General features: G+C 41.1%; 3 protein-coding genes across 5 annotated transcripts in view; 2 read left to right on the top strand and 1 right to left on the bottom strand.

Moving 5' to 3' along the window:
* The window catches only part of LOC106878159 (mitochondrial inner membrane m-AAA protease component AFG3L2), a 33,733-nt gene extending 26,832 nt beyond the window's left edge, over positions 1-6,901 (top strand). For all 3 annotated transcript variants that reach the window (XM_014927300.3, XM_014927298.3, XM_014927299.3), the window contains exons 11-19: positions 767-896; positions 1,033-1,130; positions 1,675-1,785; positions 2,376-2,491; positions 3,076-3,156; positions 3,974-4,093; positions 4,238-4,432; positions 5,270-5,384; positions 6,713-6,901. In XM_014927300.3, coding sequence (XP_014782786.1) covers positions 767-896; positions 1,033-1,130; positions 1,675-1,785; positions 2,376-2,491; positions 3,076-3,156; positions 3,974-4,093; positions 4,238-4,432; positions 5,270-5,384; positions 6,713-6,843 — 1,097 coding nt within the window. In that variant the 3' untranslated portion in view covers positions 6,844-6,901. The remainder of the gene's footprint in view (positions 1-766; positions 897-1,032; positions 1,131-1,674; positions 1,786-2,375; positions 2,492-3,075; positions 3,157-3,973; positions 4,094-4,237; positions 4,433-5,269; positions 5,385-6,712) is intronic.
* Positions 6,902-7,403: 502 nt separating this feature from the next.
* Positions 7,404-15,632, bottom strand: LOC106878156 (short transient receptor potential channel 7). Its single transcript, XM_089346067.1, has 9 exons — positions 15,058-15,632; positions 14,187-14,277; positions 13,555-13,706; positions 12,816-12,964; positions 11,483-11,681; positions 11,032-11,286; positions 10,302-10,367; positions 9,597-9,663; positions 7,404-8,519 (listed from the first exon to the last, which is right to left on the bottom strand). The coding sequence occupies exons 1-9, from the start codon at positions 15,538-15,540 to the stop codon at positions 8,287-8,289; spliced, it is 1,695 nt and encodes a 564-aa protein (XP_089202193.1). The 5' UTR covers positions 15,541-15,632; the 3' UTR covers positions 7,404-8,286.
* Positions 15,633-20,098: 4,466 nt separating this feature from the next.
* On the top strand, positions 20,099-20,845 carry LOC149130263 (uncharacterized). The gene has a single exon (XM_089345865.1). The coding sequence runs from the start codon at positions 20,099-20,101 to the stop codon at positions 20,843-20,845; it is 747 nt and encodes a 248-aa protein (XP_089201991.1).
* The last annotated feature ends 2,380 nt before the right edge of the window (positions 20,846-23,225 follow it).

Raw genomic sequence — 23,225 nt, 5'->3', positions numbered from 1 at the left:
TGTGTGTGTGTGTGGCATGTGTGTGTGGCATGTGTAAGGACTTTCGAGCGAGATCGTTGCCAGTGCCCCTGGACTGGCTCTTGTGCGGGTGGCACATAAAATACACCATTTCGAGCGTGGCCGTTGCCAATACCGCCTGACTAGCCTTCGTGCCGGTGGCACATAAAAAGCACCCACTACACTCTCTGAGTGGTTGGCATCAGGAAGGGCACCCAGCTGTAGAAACTCTGCCAAATCAGCTTGGTGTAGCTATCTGGTGCATTGGTTGACCCAGAGCTATAGAAGAGGACACTTACCAAAGGTGCCACCTTGTGGAATTGAACACAAAACAATGTATTGCAAAGTAAGCTTCTTACGCACACAGCTAAAGGGTTTGAAATTAGCAGAGTCTGTAAAGTATGAATTTGTTGTAGCTCCCTACAGTCTGAGTTCCAAATCTTTTTGTTGGGTTTACTTTAAGGTCCCTTGATCTGAGGCTTTGCTTCCACTTTTGAGATTTCTTCTCTAAATGTTAATTCAGCTATAAAACCTGTGGTTCAATATGTCTGACATTGTTCAAGAGAAATTTCAAATATTTCTGCTTTCAGACGTCTTATTCAACACTTCAAACTTTTATATCACAACATTATACTTTTCTGCAAAACACAAACTACATCTTTTTGCTCCAAAGATATATTGAGTGGAGGAGTGTTACCATTCCCACTATGCCCCAGTTCATAAGACTGTTGCCAGTTCCACTATATACATGTACATTGTATCCTTACAGGCTTCAACACGCAGAGCGGGGTTGTAGTTTTGGCTGCAACGAACCGTGTCGACATTCTAGATCCAGCTCTTCTGCGTCCTGGTCGATTTGATCGACAGATTTTTGTTCCCGCACCTGACATAAAGGGCAGGTAAGTACAAAAGTTATTGATATTTACAAGAGAAACAATTTCACTTTTACTCTTCATCTTTCACTTATTGGACGTTAAACGACGATGATGATGATGATGATGAATGCAACTAATACTAGTATTGTTGTTGTTGCAGGGCTTCCATTTTTAGGGTCCACTTGAAGAACCTGAAGACAGAGTTAAATAAGGATGATGTTGCACGCAAAATGGCCTCTCTCACTCCTGGATTTTCTGGTAAGTTCTTGGCAAATAGCATCATATTACGGTAACCTAGCAGGTCTACCTTTGTATAACTTTCATACACGAGAAGGTGCTGGAAAGTTCCTTGTTTTTGGGTAAAAGAAAATACAGTAGGATCAGTTAATTGAGATTTTACTCAACATATTCCCCTCTCAGTTTCACACACACACACACACACACACACTTATTGTAGCAGTCCTTCAGTTTTTCAGAACCCAGTAAAAGAACTTAGGAAGTTGGACCTACAACGAGGCCTTTCATGACATCCTTAAAGCCAGAAAGTTTGCAGCACCCCAACTCATGTGACTACACACACACACACACACACTCTTTTACTTGTTTGTCATTTGACTGTGGCCATACTGGAGTACCACCTTATATATAATACATATATATACACACACACATACACAGACGAGGAGAGAGAGCAAGAGCAAGATAGGGTTTTGTCCTGGGGTATATTTACACAGTTCCACTATTACCTCTTTTTCCTATTCATGTTTCTTTTTCTTTTTCTTTCCTCTCTCCCCACTCACAGGTGCAGACATTGCCAATGTATGTAACGAAGCTGCCCTCATAGCAGCCCGAGACTTGAATCCTTCCATCTTGTGGAACCATTTTGAGAAGGCCATTGAGAGAGTGATAGCCGGTAAGTAAACCACGGGGCTGGGGGTCAGTTCTATGTGATGCTGGTGGTGGCAGCAGAGGTATGCTGGTGTATGTTGTGGTGGTGGTGGTGTTGTATATGAGACAGGTGTGACATGGTGGTAAGTGAAGGTATGCTGTAGTTGTGGCAGTAGTGGTGTTGTTTTATTGCAGTTCAGGTGGAGGTGTGGTGTTGGTAGTTTTGGAAGAAGTTGTTTTGAGGTAGTGGTGGTAGTGGTGTCTGTTACAAACTACACCACCACCACCATTGTTGTCATTACCACTTTTTGTTATCACCTTTATCACAGCTATTGCTGTAGTTGAACACCGCTAGACCACCATCATTATCGTTGTCATCATTGTCAGTAGGACTTCTAATGTCATCACCACTGCCACCAACACTACCACCACCACCGTTATTATCCCCATTGTGCCACCTCCACCATCACCACCTCCACCTGCAGCATCACCACCGTCACCTCCACCATCATCACTGTCCCCAACTCCACCACCCTTCCTATGTTGAATGTATGCAACCATCCCCACCCCCCTATTGGTGCTTATCACTCTCTCTCTCTCTCTCCCTCCCTCAAGGTATGGAGAAGAAGACCCAAGTATTGCAACCGGAGGAGAAAAAGACTGTGGCCTATCACGAGGCCGGACACGCCGTGGCTGGATGGTTCCTAGAACATGCTGACCCCTTGCTGAAGGTAAGGACATTCACCCTTATAACACCCGATGACCTGATATATATATATATATATTGTGTGTGTGTGTGTGTGTATATATATGTGTACACGACAGGCTTCTTTCAGTTTCTGTCTGCCAAATCCACTCACAAGGCTTTGGTCGGCCCAAGGCTATAGTAGAAGACACTTGCCCAGGGAGCCACGCAGTGGGGCTGAATGAGGAAAGGGGGTAGGAAAAGAGAACCAGAGGAAATGTATGTGTGTAACGATGGATCTGGTTGCTAACTGGAAGCTTGAGAGAGAAAAAAATATCGAGTTTTTTAAGGTAGGCAAGAGCTTAAAGTTGTGTTATATACATGTATATATCATCATCATTTAACCAATAGTTTTATGTGAAGAGATCATCACAATTGTTCAAGCAAACTACTTGAGAATGTTGGTACTCATCTCTGTTTGGGATGAAAATGTATATATATATATATACATATATATATATATATACACACACACACATCACCATGTTATATCTTTGTATCTGACCATATCATGTTGCCTACCCACCTTGATATACACTTACTCTAAACTGTGTCTCTTTCTCTCCACAGGTGTCCATTATTCCCCGTGGTAAAGGTCTTGGCTATGCCCAGTACCTCCCCAAGGAGCAATACCTCTACACTAAAGAACAGGTGAGTTTATTAGCCATCATCATCATCATGTATCATACACTTATGCAGTATATTAATGACTCTACAATGAAAGTCCTTTCAATTAAACATGAGTTCTCCGATCGGACAAAGCACAAATTCTTCCTTCGGATGTTCCCATTGAATAAAGCATGAGTTTTCTGACTTTGTCGTCATGTTTTCTTGGCAGGAATATTGGGCTGGTTTGGCATTGCCTTTCTCAACAGGATGATCTTTGGCCCCACAAAGAACTCATCTGCCCTTCGACGGGTCTTATTTTTCATCCTGCGAGGGCGTCCAGATGTCCTTCTCACAATACTAACAAACTTCTCTTCAAGGGAGTGGGGGGGATTTCTTGTTAAGGTCACCTCTACAGATTTTTCTATGGAAATTATAAGTAGCACTGATTTTGTTAATGGCGTTAGCAGTGCTCTTAAACCACATGTTAAGGTTTAGCCAGCACTGATTTTTATTACGTTTCATATCTGAGATGCCTGATGCAACAACGACAAGATCAAAGATGAAAAATATTTAATGGGTGTCTATGCCATAACTCAAAAATTTTTATGGAACACACCATGGGTCTTTTTGTCACCCTCCTCTCTCTCTCCCGTCTTTTCAACTCACACAGTGACACCGTAGTGATGTACCTATTCTCTATAAAACCTGAAATAATGGCACATACACTCATTACCCATTTTCCATCTTTAATCTTGTAGTTTACATTAGATGTACTCAGATACAAAACACAAAAATAAGTATGTGTATATATATATATATATATATATATATAAGCCTGTGTGTCTTTCTGTCTTTGCAGTTATTGGACCGTATGTGTATGACACTAGGTGGACGTGTGTCAGAGGAGATCTTTTTTGGACGTATCACAACTGGGGCCCAAGATGATCTCAAGAAGGTCACTCAGAATGCTTATTCTCAGGTAAACTATGCCAGTCTTTCTCTCTCTCTCTCTCTCTCTCTCTAGTATCCACTCCTTCACTGCTACCACTACCACTATTCAACAAATCACCAAATCTCTCTCTCTCTCTCTCTTGTTTTTTTCTCTCACGTCAACTCCAACCAGGTGGTCTATTTTGGCATGAACAAACGGGTCGGCTACCTGTCGTTTGACATGCCCCAGCAAGGTGAGATGGTGTTTGACAAACCGTACAGTGAACAAACAGCTCAGATCATCGATGAGGAAGTCCGCAAAATGGTAGACGAGGCATATGCCAGGACCCTTCAACTTCTCACCAAACACAAACCAGAAGTAGAAAAGGTAAGGGGACACGTTTCTATTTCATAGAAGTGGGTGGGGTTCAAAGTCAGTGAGACAAGCAATGTTTGTTAAGGCAGATCTTCTATGGTCGGATGCCTTTCCTCACACCAACCTTCACTCGTTTCGAAGTGGCAGAATATTTTCCCATGGCTGGACACGTTTTCCTGATTGGATGATGCTGACACTCATAATTATTTTGTGATGTCAAGAAAGGCTAACATCATACCTGTACACAACCACACAAACGTGTGTGTGTGTGTGTGTCAAAAATCTCAAAGAAAATCTTTTAAGAACATGCAAAATATTTTCTCACATAAGACGTCTTAAATTATTCTGTATATAGGTGTATATATGGCAGTCGTTAGCACACTGGACAGGATGCTTAACAGCATTTTGTCTGCCTTTACATTCTGAGTTCAAATTCCACCAAAGTCAACTTTGTTTTTCATCCTTTCGGGGACAATAAGTACCAGTGATACACTGGGGTCGATGTAATCAGTTTAACCCCCTCCTCCAAACTTGTTGGCTTTTTGCCATAATTTGAAATCATTATTATTATTATTATTATTATGATTAATATAAGGTGGTGAGCTGGCAGAATCGTTAGCAGGATGAAATGCTGAAACAGTATTTCACCTGTCGCTTTGTTCTGAGTTCAAATTCTGCTGAGGTTGACTTTGCCTTTCATCCTTTTGGGGTTGATAAAGTGAGTACCAGTTGGATACTGAGGGTCAATGTAATTGCCTTAATCCCTCCCCACAAATTTCAGGTCTTGTACCTAAAGTAGAAGGGATTATTAGGATTTATTATGTTATTATTTTTTTCTTTTCCATTCAGGTTGCTCGTCTGTTGTTGGAAAAAGAGAAAATTGATAAAGATGACATGGTCAGGTTAATTGGTCCCCGGCCGTTTGCTGAGAAAACAACATATGAAGAGTTTGTAGAGGGCACAGGTAACAATATAAACCTTTAAAGGGGGCCAGCAATGCGTCAGTGTTGAGGCATTAGCCTGGTCCTTAAAAGGAACACTATTCTTTTAAAGATGTAAACTTAACTGTTATTGTTTGCATGTATGGTGTCAAGGGGCCACCTCGAGATATTCACTGAGATCTTGGGATTAGGAAGGTTTTACAACAATATGGTAAAGTACTGGGGTTGATATCGTTGATCAATCTCTGCCATAAAATTGCTGGTCTTCATTGATTTGTGCAAGTGTTGGAGGAATTACCAGGTAGTATTTTGTTTCAGCTTTTTGCATTCTGAGTTCACATCCTGCTCTCACCTTTGACTTACAACGTTTGGGGCTTAATGTCGTTCTCGGGGAGAATCAGTGTGACTCAAAACATGACACAGCAACTGGCCCCTTTGAAATACAAGTACTACTCATTTTTGCCAACCGACTCAGCTGGAGCAAGCCATGCACCTTACTTTTAGATAACCTTATGAAGTAAGTAGCAGTTGAGTTGAGTGCTGGGGTCAAAATAATCAACTAGTCCCCTCCCCTAAAATTTCAGGCCTTATGCCTATATTAGAATGACTTTACCTGTCATCCTTTCGGGGTCAATAAGAGAAGTAGCAGTCTTAAAACGGGTTAATGTTATCGACTCCCACCCCCAGAATTGCTGCCCTTGTGGCAAAATTTGAAACCATTATTATTATGGTGGTAAGCTGGCAGAATCATTAGCAGACCAGGCACGATGCTTTGTGCCATTTCGTCTGTCTTTACGTTCCGAGTTCAAATTCCACTGAGGTTAACTTTGCCTTTTATCCTTTTAGGGAATATTAAATAACTAACGAGTACTGGGATTAATTAAACTGGTGGTTCCTAAACTTTTTGGGGCTGCCACCCCCTTGACACCCGGGTCGCATTCCTAGCAACCCCACCCCAACTAATCATCACAAACAAAGACCTCTTTCTGAAACAAATTCAAAGTAACAGTATTTCACAAATAAAACTTAACCTAATGAACCCATTATTTTGTTATTCTTACATGAATCCTTACCCTTTTTACATGAATCGCCACCCACTACACTCTCGGAATGGTTGGCATTAGGAAGGGCATCCAGCTGTAGAAACATTACCAGATCAGACTGGGGCCTAGTACAACCGCTGGCTCTCCAGACGTCAGTCAAACCGTCCAACCCATGCCAGCTTGGAAAACAAACATTATTAATTAATTAGTGTCCTCCCCACAAATTTCAGTCCTTGCGTCTATTGTAGAAAGCTTTATTTATGATTATTATTATTATTATTATTACTTTTATTTTTTCCGTCCTGCAGGTTCTTTGGATGAAGATGTAAGTTTACCAAAAGGTCTAGAAAGTTGGAACCAGAGCCGAGACGAGGCGGAGCCAGGACCAGAAAGTCAGCCCAAAGAACAGAAGGAGATGTTTAGCAGTGTTAAAGTGTGATGAGAATTGTAAAGAATTTAGTTTAAAATAAATTTTTTTAATTTAAAAAAAACAAAAAGTCTAAATCTCTTATTCTTTTATTTGTTTCAGTCGTTTGGATGGCGGCCATGCTGGAGCAGTGCCTTTAGTCAAAGACATCAACCCCAGGACTTATTCTTTGTAAGCCTGATACTTATATCGTTCTGTTTTGCTGAACCACTAAGTTACAGGGATGTAAAACACACCAACATCAGTTGCCAAACAATGGTGGACACATATATATACACAATGAGCTTCTTTCAGTTTCCATCTTCAAATCCAGATGAGAAAGAAGTGTATGCATGTGTGAGAGAGAGAGAGGAAATGCACAGAAATCAAAAAAAGAGGCGGAGGGTGTATGAGAAGAGAGAGAAAGTGAGAGAGAGAGAGAGAGAGAGAGAGAAGTCGAAAGGCTGATTGGAAGAAGGTGAGAGAGGGGGTAAAGAAAGAGTATATAACAAACAGTAAGAGACGGACAGACAGACGGCCAAAGTATTTAGAAGTGAATGTGACAAACACTGAAATAAAACAATAAGAAACTATTAACTTACAATATATTTTATTGACTAAACAAGTGGTGGTGGGAGGACTTGTTACTGTTGTCATCAATACAATTGTTCTTGTCAATCTGTTCTTTACAATACACAAAATGTTTTTCTTCGGTAATTCCTGATAATATTTAATTGTAAGAGAATATGAATGACTATGAGAGTCTAAAATAGGAATCGGTGGGATTCCACAGGCGAAAAAATGGTTGAGAAACCACTGATCTCCACCATTTAACGTAGTCGTTTCTTTAACACATCAGGAATATGGTTTGAGTGATTTCTAGCAGATCAAGTGATTTGTGTAGTGTAGCGTAGTGGCTTTCAACCATTTCTTCGTCTATGTTACTCTACTGGATCTCCATGGCCATTCACAGTGTGTAAATTAAAAAAAAATTACTATTTTTATAATATTTTTTTTTATAGTCATGGTTTGTTGCCAACTTAATGTGGCAGTCCCAGGAAAGGGAAGAATACTACTGTTATTTAGCCCCAGGAAACACCGTTTCCAGTTGGCTATGTGACACAAGTGTTCTGTGTCCTTAAGTTTTCAAACAGGAGAAATAAACACTTCCACCCAGCATCCAGAGACCAGAATTATTGCTCTTCATCAGCCTGGAGTAGCTTGGCTTGCTGGCTGTCGATGCTTATTTGCAACAAGCCATCCCTTTATCGTGTTGCTACAGTATAAATCTCTCCCTGAGAGATTTAGAAATGCAATATTTTGTGGTTTCTTAGTCCCAGGTCAATCTTCAATGATCAAACCTGTAACAGTTGTAGCTACAACTACCATCACCACCACCACCACTAATACTACTACTACTACTTCTACTACATTTCTGCTGCAGTCTAAATGCTCCCCCCCACCTTCCCATCTCTCTCACTCCTGTTGGTCCCCATCGGCACATTGGGCCGACCTGTCGCTGCCGCTGCTGTCCTTTCGTTTCTTCCTCCTCCTGCTACTCTTCTTCCTCCACCTCCTCGTCACCTCGCACGCCTCCTCCCCCGTCAGTGCTTGGTGTGTCCTCGCTTGCATCTCTTCCAGCAGATCGAACCTGTTCACCACATCGTAGCGGAAACTGTTTATGTCCTGTTTCAGCTTCTCTATTTCATCTGATGGATGGCGGGGGTGGGGAATGCATGGGAGGCGTATGCAGTGATGGTGGTGGTGGTGGTAGTGGTGTTGGTGGTATGAAAGTGGTAGAGGTGGAAGATGATCATGGAGATGCGAGTGGTGGTTGTGGTGGTGAGCATAAGTTGTAGGAGACAAGGGATGATCATGGTGGTGGTGGTGGTGGTGGTGGCGGTCGTGTGTGTGTTGTGGTGGTGGTGGCAATGCAGGCAGTGGTGGTGTTGGTGATAGCGATGTGGTGGTGTTGAAGGGGGCGATGTTGAGGTCAAAGTCAGCATTGGTGGTGATGGAAAAAAAAGAAAAGAAAAATAATTATTGTTAAATAAATATAAAAAAATGGGGTTTGATAGGGGTCGGGGATCAAAACTGTAAAAGGTCCCCCCACATACACCTCATCCCTCTTTATTAGAGGGCTCAGAAAGAAAAGATAAAGCCCCTACGGTCGAAGGTTTCCCTAGGGCCTGTTAGTGATGTCTGAGGTACAAATCGGCAGCAAGGCACCTACCCTCTGGGTATGTCGAAGCTGTTGATCTCCGTTGGCACGTTTAGCTGTTCTGCTACAGCTGGGCCTTTGCTATGAAAGTTAAACCAGAGCAGGCTTTTAAAAATGTTTAGAATGTCCAGACAAAAAGTTATTATATACTCTTTTAGTCTTTTACTTGTATTTCCTTTTTTTTTGGCACACTTCGTGCGGGTGACACGTAAAAGCACCCACTACACTCTCTGAGTGGTTGGCGTTAGGAAGGGCATCCAGCTGTAGAAACTCTGCCAAATCAGACTGGAGCCTGGTGTTGCCATCCGGTTTCACCAGTCCTCAGTCAAATCGTCCAACCCATGCTAGCATGGAAAGCGGACGTTAAACGATGATGATGATGATGATGACTACGTGTATATGAGAAGCTTTCTCTACATGAATCTGGCAGTTTTGTGGATTTCAATCCACATAAAGATATACAAAATGCTATGAAGAATTAAAGTTTCTGCCAGGGGATTGGAGAAGAAAAGACATGAAGGAAAGAACAAGTATTGGTTGAAGTGAGGGAGATCGGAATCGTTACCTTCTGTTACTTCATTTTCATGATGGATGTCACAGATATACCGCTGAATGATTCTGTGGATTACGTTCTGTAAAGGAATAAAATTGAAAAGTCAAATGTTTTGTCCAAAATGAACCAAAAACTTTGAATTATTAACTTACAGTAGTATTATTCCTTTCAGGGGACTGTCATATTAAGTTGACAGCATACAACTACTTCTCTTTTAGTGTTTAGGTAGTAGCCAGATTTTTCCAATTTGTTCAATATGTAATCCTTCTCTTCGATACAAAACGTATCCTCTTCATATATGATCTGTATCTTTGGAGAAATTCTCCACATCATCATCATCGTTTAACATCTGCTTTCCATGCTAGCATGGGTTGGACGATTTGACTGAGGACTGGTGAAACCAGATGGCTACACCAGGCTCCAATCTAATTTGGCAGAGTTTCTACAGCTGGATGCCCTTCCTAACGCCAACCACTCAGGGAGTGTAGTGGGTGCTTTTTACGTGCCACCAGCACGAAGGCCAGTCAGGCGCTACTGGCAACGGCCACGCACAAAATGGTGTATTTTATGTGCCACCGGCACAAGAGCCAGTCCAGGTGCACTGGCAATGATCTTGCTCGAATGTCTTTTCACGTGTCAGGAGGGCGACGTTGGTATAATACAATTATCTGATGATGATAATGATGGTAGTGAAGATTATTGTCAAAATATCTTTACCTCATATGTCAGCTTCTTGCTGCAAGACACAGTTTGGCCATAACTCACACTATTCTCGTCTGTTACCTGAAAATAGATGAGCAATTATTGTCAGTCAGTTGGGGAAAGAACTGTTAAAATACCTGATTGTTATAGCTGTTGTTTAGCCCTGGGCACACCATGATTGAGCAAACCCACGGTCTACAAAAGACGCTCCAAACAAGACCATCTTGTCATATATTCCAAATTAGACTTTGTAATAATATTAGTAAAGAGGTTAACCAATGGATTTTAACACAAGTTGTCTTTGCTCCATGCCCAGTGGTTTCTTGGTGCACTCTCTGGATTCCAGGTTCAAACCCCACCAAGATCAACTGCATTTTAACTAACATATTGAAAACAAGAATAATATTGGTTTCAAATTTTGGCACAAGGCCAGCAAGTGTGGGGGTGGGGTGGCCCCCAGTGTTCAACTGATCTGGAAGGGACAAAATACCGCTAAGGATTTTGCCCAGCGTGCTAGGGATTCTACCATATCACTGCTTTAATAACGATAATAATAATAATAATAATCCTTTCTATCAAAGGCACAAGGCCTAGTCGATTACATCAACCCCAGTATTCAACTGGTACTTATTTTGTCGACCCCCCAAAAGGACAAAAAGCAAAGTCAACTTTGGCGGAATCTGAACCGCTAAGCATTTTGCCCAGCGTGCTAACAATAACAACAACAACAGCATCAGCAACCAACCTCATAAGCAACATTGTCCTGTCCAGACTTGCTTTGCATGGCAACTCCAGGGCAGTGTCCGCAGTCTGTGGTGTTGCTCGAGTGAGGTGCATGCTTACACAATCTGCGGAAGTAGGACACGAATGAACAGAAGACAGAGAAGATGGCCCTCAGCACGGTCAAAATGTTGAAGGGGACAGGGAGCGTGAGGCTGTCGTCCATGTATTCCATGTAGAGGAGGCTACGGGCATACTTCCATTCTGCATCGGAATAGGTCTGCAAGGAAAGAGAGAAAGAGAGACAGAATTACTTATATGTGTGTGTGTGTTTATGTTTGTAAATGTATGTATGTGTGTAAAGTCGACCGCGGTGGAATTTGAACTCAGAACGTGTCGACTGGCGAAATACTACTACTACTACTACTACTACTACTACTACTACTACTACTGCTGCTACTGATGATGATACTCACCGCGATATTCTCAAATGACCTGGTCATCATTGCTATCAGCATGTTGAGCAGCACGGTTACCATGGCGATATTGTATATCCCGTAGATGACGTAGCCGACGTCTTCGGTGAAGGAGTTGTCATAGTCCCCCAGTTGGACGGCATGGGGTTCGCCCCTTCCAAACAGCGACCAGAAGGCTGTGCGGAATGTACTGATGAAACTAGGAGAGATAGAAGAGGAAGATATACAACGGGAAATGTTCGTTTAGTTATACATATGTGATTGTGTGTGTATGTGTAGACAAATGGCTCAGTGGTTAGAGCATCGGGCTCTCAATCATGAGATAGTGAGTTCAATTGTGTTGTGTTCTTGAGCAAGTTACTTTATTTCACGTTGCTCCTGTAGAAATGAGTTGCAATATCAATGGTACCAAGTTGTATCAGCCCCTTTGCCTTTCCCTTGGATAACATCAGGGGACATGGAGAGGATAGTCTGGGTGACTGATGGTCTTCTATAAACAATCTTGTCCACGCTTGTGCCTCGGAGGGGAACTTCCTAGGTGCAATCCCATGGTCATCCATGAGCAAAGAGGGTTTTTATTCTGGGTATATATATTTAAGTTTATCTCCACAGATTTTCCATAGGATATGTATGTATGTGTGTATGTATATATGTGTGTGTGTATATACATACATACATATATATATAGGGAGAATTCACAAAAAAACAACAGATGAAGACAGGTGGTGTTGAAAACAAATAGATGTATTAGTATATTTAATGACAGTTATAGTTCTCCTTGTTGGTACACATTTGCTTACTGCTACCTAAATAAATTTCATATATATATATATATATATATATATATATGTATATATATACACATTATAAGTACAGAAGTGAAAAATTATGTGACATGGAATTCAGTTATAAGTGGCCTATACTCCGCGTTGGAGGGTTAAAAGCAAGAAAGACACATATATACACATACATACATATATACATATGATATATATATATATATATGTGTATATATGTGTGTATATATATATATATATATATATATATATATATATATATATACATATGTGCATATATATATATAATATATATATATATATATATATATATATATTTGTTTGGATATTATAATACGTATATATATATATATATATATATATATATATATATATATATAAGTACTAATAATATTATTATAATAATATATTTATATATATATATATATATATATATATATATATATATACATATATATATGTACACATACATATGCACATATATACATGTGTAACAGGTTGAATGTGGATTTGTCCCTCGACAAATATCTACTTACTCTCCAAAACTGACGCTTGCCTTGACGGTGACATTCCTAGGGACAATCTTCAAATGTTCTTTAACCCCATAGTACCAATAAAGATTCTGCAATCCAACAATAAACGCTGCCAACACCAAACAGAACAGCAGGAAGAACTTCAATATCTCCTGGTTATAAAATAAATAAGCACATCATCATTATTATTATTATTATTATTATATTTTAAAAAGGATTGAGATAACTCTTCACAAAGGTAAACAGCCAAGACGAAGAGCGCGATTCGATTGTAAGATATTTTATTCAACGATATTTCAACTGTACGTCTGTCTTTGTCTTGACTATTATTATTATTATTATTATTATTATTATTATTATTATCTTTCAATTTTATTTCCATTTCTTGCTGAGTGTCTTGCTGTATACATATGTTGACCAGTAAAATAAGTACATCAGATTGTTCATTTACAAACTCACGTAACAGACGAAAAGGGGCAGAAAGAATAAAGAGAAGAAGAAAAATGTTTTTTTTAAAAAGGAAAAATGAAAAAATAAGAAACAAAGAAAATACAGAGGAAAAAAGAAAGAAAATTCACAGTGACAATGTTCTTCTCAGTACGGGTGACCGGTTACCAGTTAAAACAATCTTTTACATTTCTTGCAAGGATGGTAAACCAGGAATCATCCAGTTCCTTATTATTATTATAAAAGATGTGATAAACAACAACAATAACCAATAAACAAAAGTGTGTTTACTAACCTTGACCATTCTCCCGATTGAGATCTGTAACGGTCCCAGGGTGGCATTAGCTGGCAGAATGTATGAGATCCTGGCGAAACTGAGTATATTTGCCACAGCGAACAAGGCCTCAGCTACATTCTCTGGGTCGTCTTTGTTCCAATAATAACGATCTGGTGTGGAAAGGTAGAGTGGTAGAGGTGGTTGTGGTGGTGGTGGTGGTAGCTGTGGTGATGTGGTGGCATAATATATATATATATATATATATATATATATATATAATGCATGTATGTATACGATGGGATGCTGAAAAGTTCCTTTCTTTTAGGGTGTCACGAAAGGCCTGGTATATCATCATCATCATTGTTTAACGTCCGCTTTCCATGCTAGCATGGGTTAGACGATTTGACTGAGGACTGGTGAACTAGATGGCTACAACAGGCTCCAATCTGATCTGGCATGGTTTCTACAACTGGATGCCCTTCCTAACGCCAACCACTCAGAGAGTGTAGTGGGTGCTTTTACGTGCCACCAGCACGAAGGCCAGTCAGGAGGTACTGGCAACGGCCATATGTTATATATAGGTATGTATATGTGTGTGTGCGTGAGTACATGAAGTGATTTATTCAGAAGTGTATGAGATCAACACTCACCTGCATTCAACCAATATACATCATAGAATTTCTCCATAAAATCGATGGTACCATTGGAGAGTTCTTGCAGATACTGAGTCGACTGTTGTCTCTGTGAGAGAAGGAGGAAGAGAGAGAGAGAAGGCGACTGAGAATGTGTGTAGATATAGTCTTTTGTTGCATGTAGAAATATGTGTATACTTTATGAAATTGTTGAAATAAACAGACAGATAGATAAGCAGTTACATATATGCATAGATAGATATATAAATATATAGGTAGGTAGGTAGGTAGATAGGTAGATAGATAGGTATATAGATATATAGATACATAGGTAGATAGATAGATAGATAGATAGATAGATGGATAGGTAGGTAGGTAGATAGATAGACGCAAGTATATCGTTGTGGTTGGTGGTGGCATTAGGTCCTATCCGAGTAGTTAATCTGGAGCGAGAAATCGGGCTTCTTCATCTTGATGGGTACGAATGGTACCGGTGTCTAAGATGGCTGTTCAGGCCAAGGGTTGTATAGAAGAGCTGGGGACATTTATCCCAGAGGAGATTTGGTAGGGGACGAAGAAGTGCGAGTCGCTCTTTGCATCTTCGGCATCTGTTCTCTATCTTTTGACGTCTGCTATTTTCCATCTGGCCTGTTCCCTCGACAATAACATGCCACCACCTTGGATGGTTGTTTAGGGATCAAATATGACTCAAACATTCTGTGAACTAATTTAAATGTTTGTTCACATGCGCACACACAAATACAGGCATATATGTATACATACATGTATCCTGTACATGTATGCACACAGACATATATACATACACACACATACGCATATATATATACACATACACACATATGAAAGAAACTAGATATGGTCCACCAACCTTGAATAAAATGCAGAACCGCAGTGAGAAGCACATCGTGTAGAGGGAGAGCATGGCAAAGTCCATGATGTTGCTGTAGGAGTAACTGTACTCACAGAGTCCTCCTTCATAGATCTGTTGAAGCTCCTGGACAATGAATCCTGCAGAGGTAGACAGACAGACAGACAAACAAATAGATAGATTAGATAGACAGATGGATAGAGAGAAAGATAGATAGATAAATAGATAAATAGACAGACAGAGAGACAGACAAATAGATAGATAAATGGATAGATAGACAGACAGATAGACAAATAGATAGATAGACAGACAGAGAGACAGACAAATAGATAGATGGATAGATAGATAGACAGACAGACAGAGAGACAGACAAATAGATAGATAGGTAGGTAGGTAGATAGATAGATAGACAGACAAATAGATAGATAGATAGATAGATAGACAGACAAATAGATAGATAGATAGATAAATGGATAGATACATTTCTTTTATTAGCCACACAGGGCTCAACAAAGATGGGACAAATACAATGTAGAACTTTTCTTTTTGGGAGGGGGAAGGAAAGAAAAAAAAGTAGGCGTGTGTCGATCAAAAGGGATCGTAGGAAGGGATGGGGGAAGTTCGATCAAAAGGGATAAAAAATAAAAAAAAATAAGTCGACCTCGGCGGAATTTGAACTCAGAACGTAACGGCAGACGAAATACCGCCAAGCATTTCGCCCGGCGCGCTAACGTCTCTGCCATCTCCTCACCGCGTGCTTAGTTTCTGTCTTTCCCTCTTTCCATCAACGAGGAACGAACCTGTTCCCGCTTTCACCACGCAACAGGAGAGGAAAATAAACATCCTTGCTTTGTAAACAATATATACGGTAAGTTCCTTTATTATTATTATTGTATATATAACATAATGCAAACGTGTAGCCTTTTTTGTTCATTTTGTTTGCAGAAAATAAAGAAATAACAGTCATAACGACAGTGAAAAATAAATATTAAGTAAATTGCCTTTATATATTTATCCCTATCAGTTAAAAAAAGCCAAAACATTTATTCAAACCCTTCAAATTCAACATCAAATAACTGTTTCCATTTGTTCCTCCCTAAACATGTCAGCATCAGAAGATTCTCTTTCATTGATTTCATCTTTCCATACAGCATCATCCTAAATACCATCCAGTACAGACGATATCCAACTCTTTTATTCTAATAAATGTTGCTTACTGCAAAATATGGATGATTCTTTTATGACTTGATTGCTTTAGGTTTAGCTTAAGGTATTTTCGCGCCCGAAAACACAAAATGCGCCAAAATAAATAAACATTGCCGGACAACAAACAAGAGACTGGGACATGGCTTCGGAAATATTTCTCATTTTTAACCTCGTGTATCGTATGAAATAGGGATCTTGACCTTTAAATTTTGGAGAAAAATTAGGATTATACTGAAGGATTTAGGGTAACTTGATCAATAAAGCAATTGAGTTAGCAGAATATTGCAAAACTTTGGATACAGAGGAGAGAAGATGAATTTGATTGACCACCATTCAAGCGTGGTCGTTGTCAGTGTCACTGGACTGGCTCCTGTGCCGGTGGCATGTAAAAAGCACCATTCAAGCGTGGCTGATGCCGGTTCCACTTGACTGGCCCTCGTGCTGGTGGCACGTAAAAAGCCCCCACTACACTCTCGGAGTGGTTGGCATTAGGAAGGGCATCCAACTGTAGAAACTCTGCCAAATCAGATTGGAGCCTGGTACAGCCTCCTGGTTCACCAGTCCTCAGTCAAATCGCCCAACCCATGCCAGCTTGGAAAGTGGATGTTAAACGATGATGATGATGATTAATACATTGGACATTATTTAGACCAGTGCTGCGGCACACTGGTGTGCCACAAGACGATGCTAAGTGTGCCACAATGTAACCTGAATATAATATATTCCCCCTATACTTTCAGTTACGTTCAGGTGTGATACTAAATTTTGAAAAGAATATAAATGTCCCTTAAATGAAAAAAGGATTAATGGTTTATATGTATGAAGTAAACACGCACACATATACACAACTACGCATGCATGTTCATGCACTTATACACACACACACGCTTTCTGCTGTCTGCCAATCTCTTTCACACACACACACACACACACACACACACACACACACACACACACACACAGAAATAAATACAGAGGAGAGAAACCTGAAAGTGTATTTTAAAAAAATGAACTCGAATGACATAAATATTGAATTTCAAATATTGGCAGAAAGCAAGCAATTTGTAAAAGCCTAGCGTTTATTCTATGGATCTCAAGGGACGTAAACACACCAACATCGGTTGTCGTGCGATGGTGGTGGTGAGGGGACAAACACACGCACACACGACGGACGTCTTTCATTTTCCGTCTGCTAAATCCTCCCAGGCTTTGGTTGGCCCAGGGCTATAGCAGAAGCCACTTGTCCAAAGTGCCACGCAGTAGGACTGAACCCGGAACCGTCAGTCCTGCGCCTATGTATTTTGAAATTTTGAATTTAGTTCACGGACTCCCAGGGGACTACCAGGGGTCGGCGGATCCCAGATGGGGAACCAATGGTTTAGTCATGTGTAGTAAACACGCGCACATATACACAAACATGCATACACACACATACACTCTCTGTCTGTCTCTCTCTCTCTCACACACACACACATTCACAATTACGATCCACTCTCTCCCTTTCTCTTCTGCGTCTGGTTCACACACACATAAACACTGTAAGTCACCCGTTAAATTACTTACACACACACAGGCTCACACACGCATTGACACAAACACGCATACACGAACATGAACGTTTGCATTCACACAAACACACATGAACGCACGCATTCACACAAACACATGTTCAACCTCGTATATCGTACGAACTAGGGATTTTGACCATTAAATTATGGAGATAAAATGCAGATTTATACTCAACGATTTACGGGAGACAGACAGAGAGATAAATATATAGATAAATAGATAGATAGATAGGTGGACAAATAGATGGATAGATAGAGAGAGAGAGAGACAGACTGGGTTGGGACAAACAGATACAAAGACACACACACACATTAACTATGACAGAGTTGTCTCCCTTACACCATATGCATTCACACATACGAACATGAACGCACGCATTCATACACACACGCACACGTTAGCTATGACAGAGTTGTCTCCCTTACGAATAATATTTTTCATTTTCAACCTCGTATATCGTACGAACTAGGGATTTTGACCATTAAATCTTGGAGTCAAAATGCAGATTTATACTCAAGGATTTACGGGAGACAGACAGAAAGATAAATAAATAGATAAATAGATAGATATATAGGTGGACAAATAGATGCATAGATAGAGAGAGAGAGAGGGAGAGACAGACAGTGGGTGGGGACGAACACATACAAAGACACACACACATACACACACAGATATGCGCGAGCGCGCATTTCTTTTTTTTGTTTGTTTTTTCCCAGCAAAGTTGTTTTACACTAATTTTTTAATTTCGTTTTTGATAACAAACAAGAAGAAGACACTTATCCATCCATTGTAAATAAAGTACGTAATTCCTCATCTCAAAAATATAGAATAATATTTGTCTTTTGCTATGTTCCCAACACCATTTTAATATCCCAATTGTCTTTTATTGTTCTCAATACCATCTGAATACATCATCATCATCATCATCGTCGTTTAACGTCCGCTTTCCATGCTAGCATGGGTTGGACGATTTGACTGAGGACTGGTGAAACCGGCTGGCAACACCAGGCTCCAATCCGATCTGGCAGAGTTTCTACAGCTGGATGCCCTTCCTAACGCCAACCACTCAGAGAGTGTAGTGGGTGCTTTTACATGCCACCGGCACAAAAGCCGGTGAGGCAGTACTGGCAACGGCCACTCTCAAAATGGTGCATCTTATGTGCCACCCGCACAAGAGCCAGTCCAGGGGCACTGGCAACGATCTCACTTGGCTTGCCTGGTCTTCTCACGCACAGCACATTTGCAAAGATCTCGGTCAGTAGTCATCGCCTCGGTGAGGCCCAATGTTCGAAGGTGTTGCCTCACCACCTCATCCCAGGTCTACCTCTTCCATGGGTTCCCTCAACTGTTAGGGTGTGGCACTTTTTCACGCAGCTATCCTCATCCATTCTCACCACATGTCCATACCAGCGCAATCGTCTCTCTTGCACACCACAACTGATGCTTCTAATGTTCAGCTTTTCTCTCAAGATACTTACACTCTGACGGGTATGCACACTGACATTACACATCCAGCGGAGCATACTGGCTTCATTCCTTGCGAGCTTACGCATGTCTTCAGCAGTTACAGCCCATGTTTCACTGCCATGTAGCATGGCTGTTCGTACACATGTGTCATACAGTCTGCCTTTTACTCTGAGTGAGAGTCCCTTTGTTGCCAGCAGAGGTAAGAGCTCTCTAAACTTTGCCCAGGCTATTCTTATTCTAGCAGCTACACTTTCAGCGCACCCACCCCCACTACTAACTTGGTCACCCAAATAGCGGAAGCTATCGACTACCTCTAGTTTTTCTCCCTGGAATGAGATAGAAGTTGTTTCCTGTTTGTTTACAGTGTTTATTGCACCTGAACATCTGCCACATACAAAAACTAACTTCCTAGTTAACCTGCCTTTGATATTGCTGCACCTCTTATGTGTCCATAGGTTGCACCGGGTACATCTTATAGAGTTACTACCTACTCCTTTTCTACATACTGAGCAGGGCCATCTACCTGAAGGGGTTTGTGTTTTATCTACCTTCCTATCATAGAGCAACATGAGAAGGGCATGCGTCCACCTGAAATATTCAAGTTAGGGAAAAACCTCAAAATTAACAGAATGTTGATAAAAAGGACGATTGATCGTTACCAGGAAACTTCTTCGATGAAAGATAGACAAAGATCAGGCCATCCCCTCACCTCCAGAACACCTAAACTCATCAAAAATGTTAGGAAAAAATTCAGACGAAATCCAAGAAGATCCATGAGGAGAATGGCAAAAGAAGGACTATGCGGAGGATATGCAAAAGTGACCTAAAGTTGTCACCCTATAAACTCCAAAAGAGACAGCTTCCCTCCACGCCCACAATTGAAAAGAGACTCAGCGGAAGCAGACTCTTGTTGAACCGTATTAAAGATGGCACGCTCCGTAACATCATCTTTAGTGATGAAAAGTTATTCTCAGTTCAACAGTCTCACAATCATCAAAATGACCGAATCCTTGCTAAAAGTATTGAGGCAATACCTGGTAATGCAGGAAAGGTTTTCAGAACCCATAAACCAGCATCAGTGATGGTCTGGACAGCCATTTCTGAAAGAGGGAAAACTCCACTTGTTTTTGTCCCTCAAGGAATCAAGATAAACAAAGAACGGTACATCGAGGACATTCTGGAAGGCGCATTGATACCATGGTGCAATTCGGTGTACGGTGATGAAGTTTGGACTTTCCAACAAGATGGGGCGACGAGCCACACGTCTCGATTAACACAACAGTGGTGTAGAGACAACTGTCCGTCCTGGATCAGCAAAGAAGAATGGCCTCCCTCATCACCTGATCTTAACGCTCTTGATTATTGTTTGTGGTCAATTCTGGAGAATGAAGCCTGCTCTACTCCTTGCCAAAATATTGGAGCTCTAAAGAAAAAATTGACCAAGTGCTGGGTTAAAATACCCTTAGATGTTGTGCTTGCTGCTATAGATGACTTCCCAAAAAGACTTTGTAGTGTTGTGAAGGCACGAGGTAAACATTTTGAATAAAAGATACACCATATTGTTCCTTGGCCATTTGCAAAGCATATTTTGTAATAGTGGGTTGTTAAATAAATTTTTGTCGGGATAAATCTGTGTTTTATTTTGTAACAGTATTTATGCCCCACCCTGTAAAAGCCTAGCGTTTGTTCTATGGTTCTCTGGGGACGTAAACACACCAACATCGGTTGTTTCGCAATGGTGGGGTGGGACACAAACATACACACACGCACACACACGACGGGCTTCTTTCATTTTCTGTCTACCAAATCCACTCGCAAGGCTTTGGTTGACCCAGGGCTATAGCAGAAGACACTTGTCCAAGGTGCCATGCAGTAGGACTGAACCCAGAACCGCCACTATTGCGCCTATGTATTTTGAATTTAGTTCACGGACTCCCAGGGGACTACCAGGGGTCGGCGGATCCCAGATTGGGAACCAATGGTTTAATCATGTGTAGTAAACACGCGCACGTATGCACAAACATGCATACACACACATACGCTCTCTGTCTGTCTGTCTCTGTCACACACACACACACACACACACATTCACAATTCCCATCCACTCTCTCCCTTTCTCTTCTGTTTCTGCTTCACACACACATACACACAGTGAGTCACCCGTTCAATTACTTACACACACACAGGCGCACACACGCATTGACGCAAACACACACATGAACGCACGCATTCACACATACACGCACATGAACGCACGCATTCACACATACACGCACATGAACGCACGTATTCACACATACACGAACATGAACGCATGCATTCACACACACGCACACGCACACATTAGCTATGACAGAGTTGTCTCCCTTACTCCACAAATCTTTCTCTTTGCCTCAGACGAAATCTGACAAACTCCCATAATATATTCCATGTGTTTTGCCTGAAACCGTAAGGTCGCCATTTTGGCGATCTTAATGGCGACCTTACGAATAATATTTTTCATTTTCAACCTCGTATATCGTACGAACTAGGGATTTTGACCATTAAATCTTGGAGTCAAAATGCAGATTTATACTCAAGGATTTACGGGAGACAGACAGAAAGATAAATAAATACATAAATAGATAGATATATAGGTGGACAAATAGATGCATAGATAGAGAGAGAGAGAGGGAGAGACAGACAGTGGGTGGGGACGAACACACACACATACACACACACATACACACACAGATATGCGCGAGCGCGCATTTCTTTTTTTTGTTTGTTTTTTCCCAGCAAAGTTGTTTTACACTAATTTTTTAATTTCGTTTTTGATAACAAACAAGATGAAGACACTTATCCATCCATTTTAAATAAAGTACGTAATTCCTCATCTCAAAAATATAGAATAATATTTGTCTTTTGCTATGTTCCCAACACCATTTTAATATCCCAATTGTCTTTTATTGTTCTCAATACCATCTGAATACATCATCATCATCATCATCGTCGTTTAACGTCCGCTTTCCATGCTAGCATGGGTTGGACGATTTGACTGAGGACTGGTGAAACTGGCTGGCAACACCAGGCTCCAATCCGATCTGGCAGGGTTTCTACAGCTGGATGCCCTTCCTAACGCCAACCACTCAGAGAGTGTAGTGGGTGCTTTTACATGCCACCGGCACAAAAGCCGGTGAGGCAGTACTGGCAACGGCCACTCTCAAAATGGTGCATCTTATGTGCCACCCGCACAAGAGCCAGTCCAGGGGCACTGGCAACGATCTCACTTGGCTTGCCTGGTCTTCTCATGCACAGCACATTTGCAAAGATCTCGGTCAGTAGTCATCGCCTCGGTGAGGCCCAATGTTCGAAGGTGTTGCCTCACCACCTCATCCCAGGTCTACCTCTTCCATGGGTTCCCTCAACTGTTAGGGTGTGGCACTTTTTCACGCAGCTATCCTCATCCATTCTCACCACATGTCCATACCAGCGCAATCGTCTCTCTTGCACACCACAACTGATGCTTCTAATGTTCAGCTTTTCTCTCAAGATACTTACACTCTGACGGGTATGCACACTGACATTACACATCCAGCGGAGCATACTGGCTTCATTCCTTGCGAGCTTACGCATGTCTTCAGCAGTTACAGCCCATGTTTCACTGCCATGTAGCATGGCTGTTCGTACACATGTGTCATACAGTCTGCCTTTTACTCTGAGTGAGAGTCCCTTTGTCGCCAGCAGAGGTAAGAGCTCTCTAAACTTTGCCCAGGCTATTCTTATTCTAGCAGCTACATTTTCAGCGCACCCACCCCCACTACTAACTTGGTCACCCAAATAGCGGAAGCTATTGACTACCTCTAGTTTTTCTCCCTGGAATGAAATAGAAGTTGTTTCCTGTTTGTTTACAGTGTTTATTGCACCTGAACATCTGCCACATACAA

This window comes from Octopus bimaculoides, chromosome 30 (genome assembly GCF_046866305.1).
Source record: "Octopus bimaculoides isolate indiv1 chromosome 30, ASM4686630v1, whole genome shotgun sequence".
NCBI classification, from domain to species: Eukaryota; Metazoa; Mollusca; class Cephalopoda; order Octopoda; family Octopodidae; genus Octopus; species Octopus bimaculoides.
Note: the sequence above shows the minus strand (reverse complement) of the source record. Positions and strands in the feature narration are given on the sequence as shown.

Bases quoted from the DNA above. Each gene is read 5' to 3' on its own strand.
- LOC106878156 (XM_089346067.1), bottom strand. From the start codon at position 15,540: ATGTATCTATCCATTTATCTATCTATCTATCTATTTGTCTGTCTATCT. The intron at 13,707-14,186 runs GTGAGTGTTGAT...TTTCCACACCAG, and splicing joins TGTATATTGGTTGAATGCAG to ATCGTTATTATTGGAACAAA. The intron at 8,520-9,596 runs GTAACGATTCCG...GCCATCCATCAG, and splicing joins TGAAAATGAAGTAACAGAAG to ATGAAATAGAGAAGCTGAAA.
- LOC149130263 (XM_089345865.1), top strand. From the start codon at position 20,099: ATGCGGAGGATATGCAAAAGTGACCTAAAGTTGTCACCCTATAAACTC.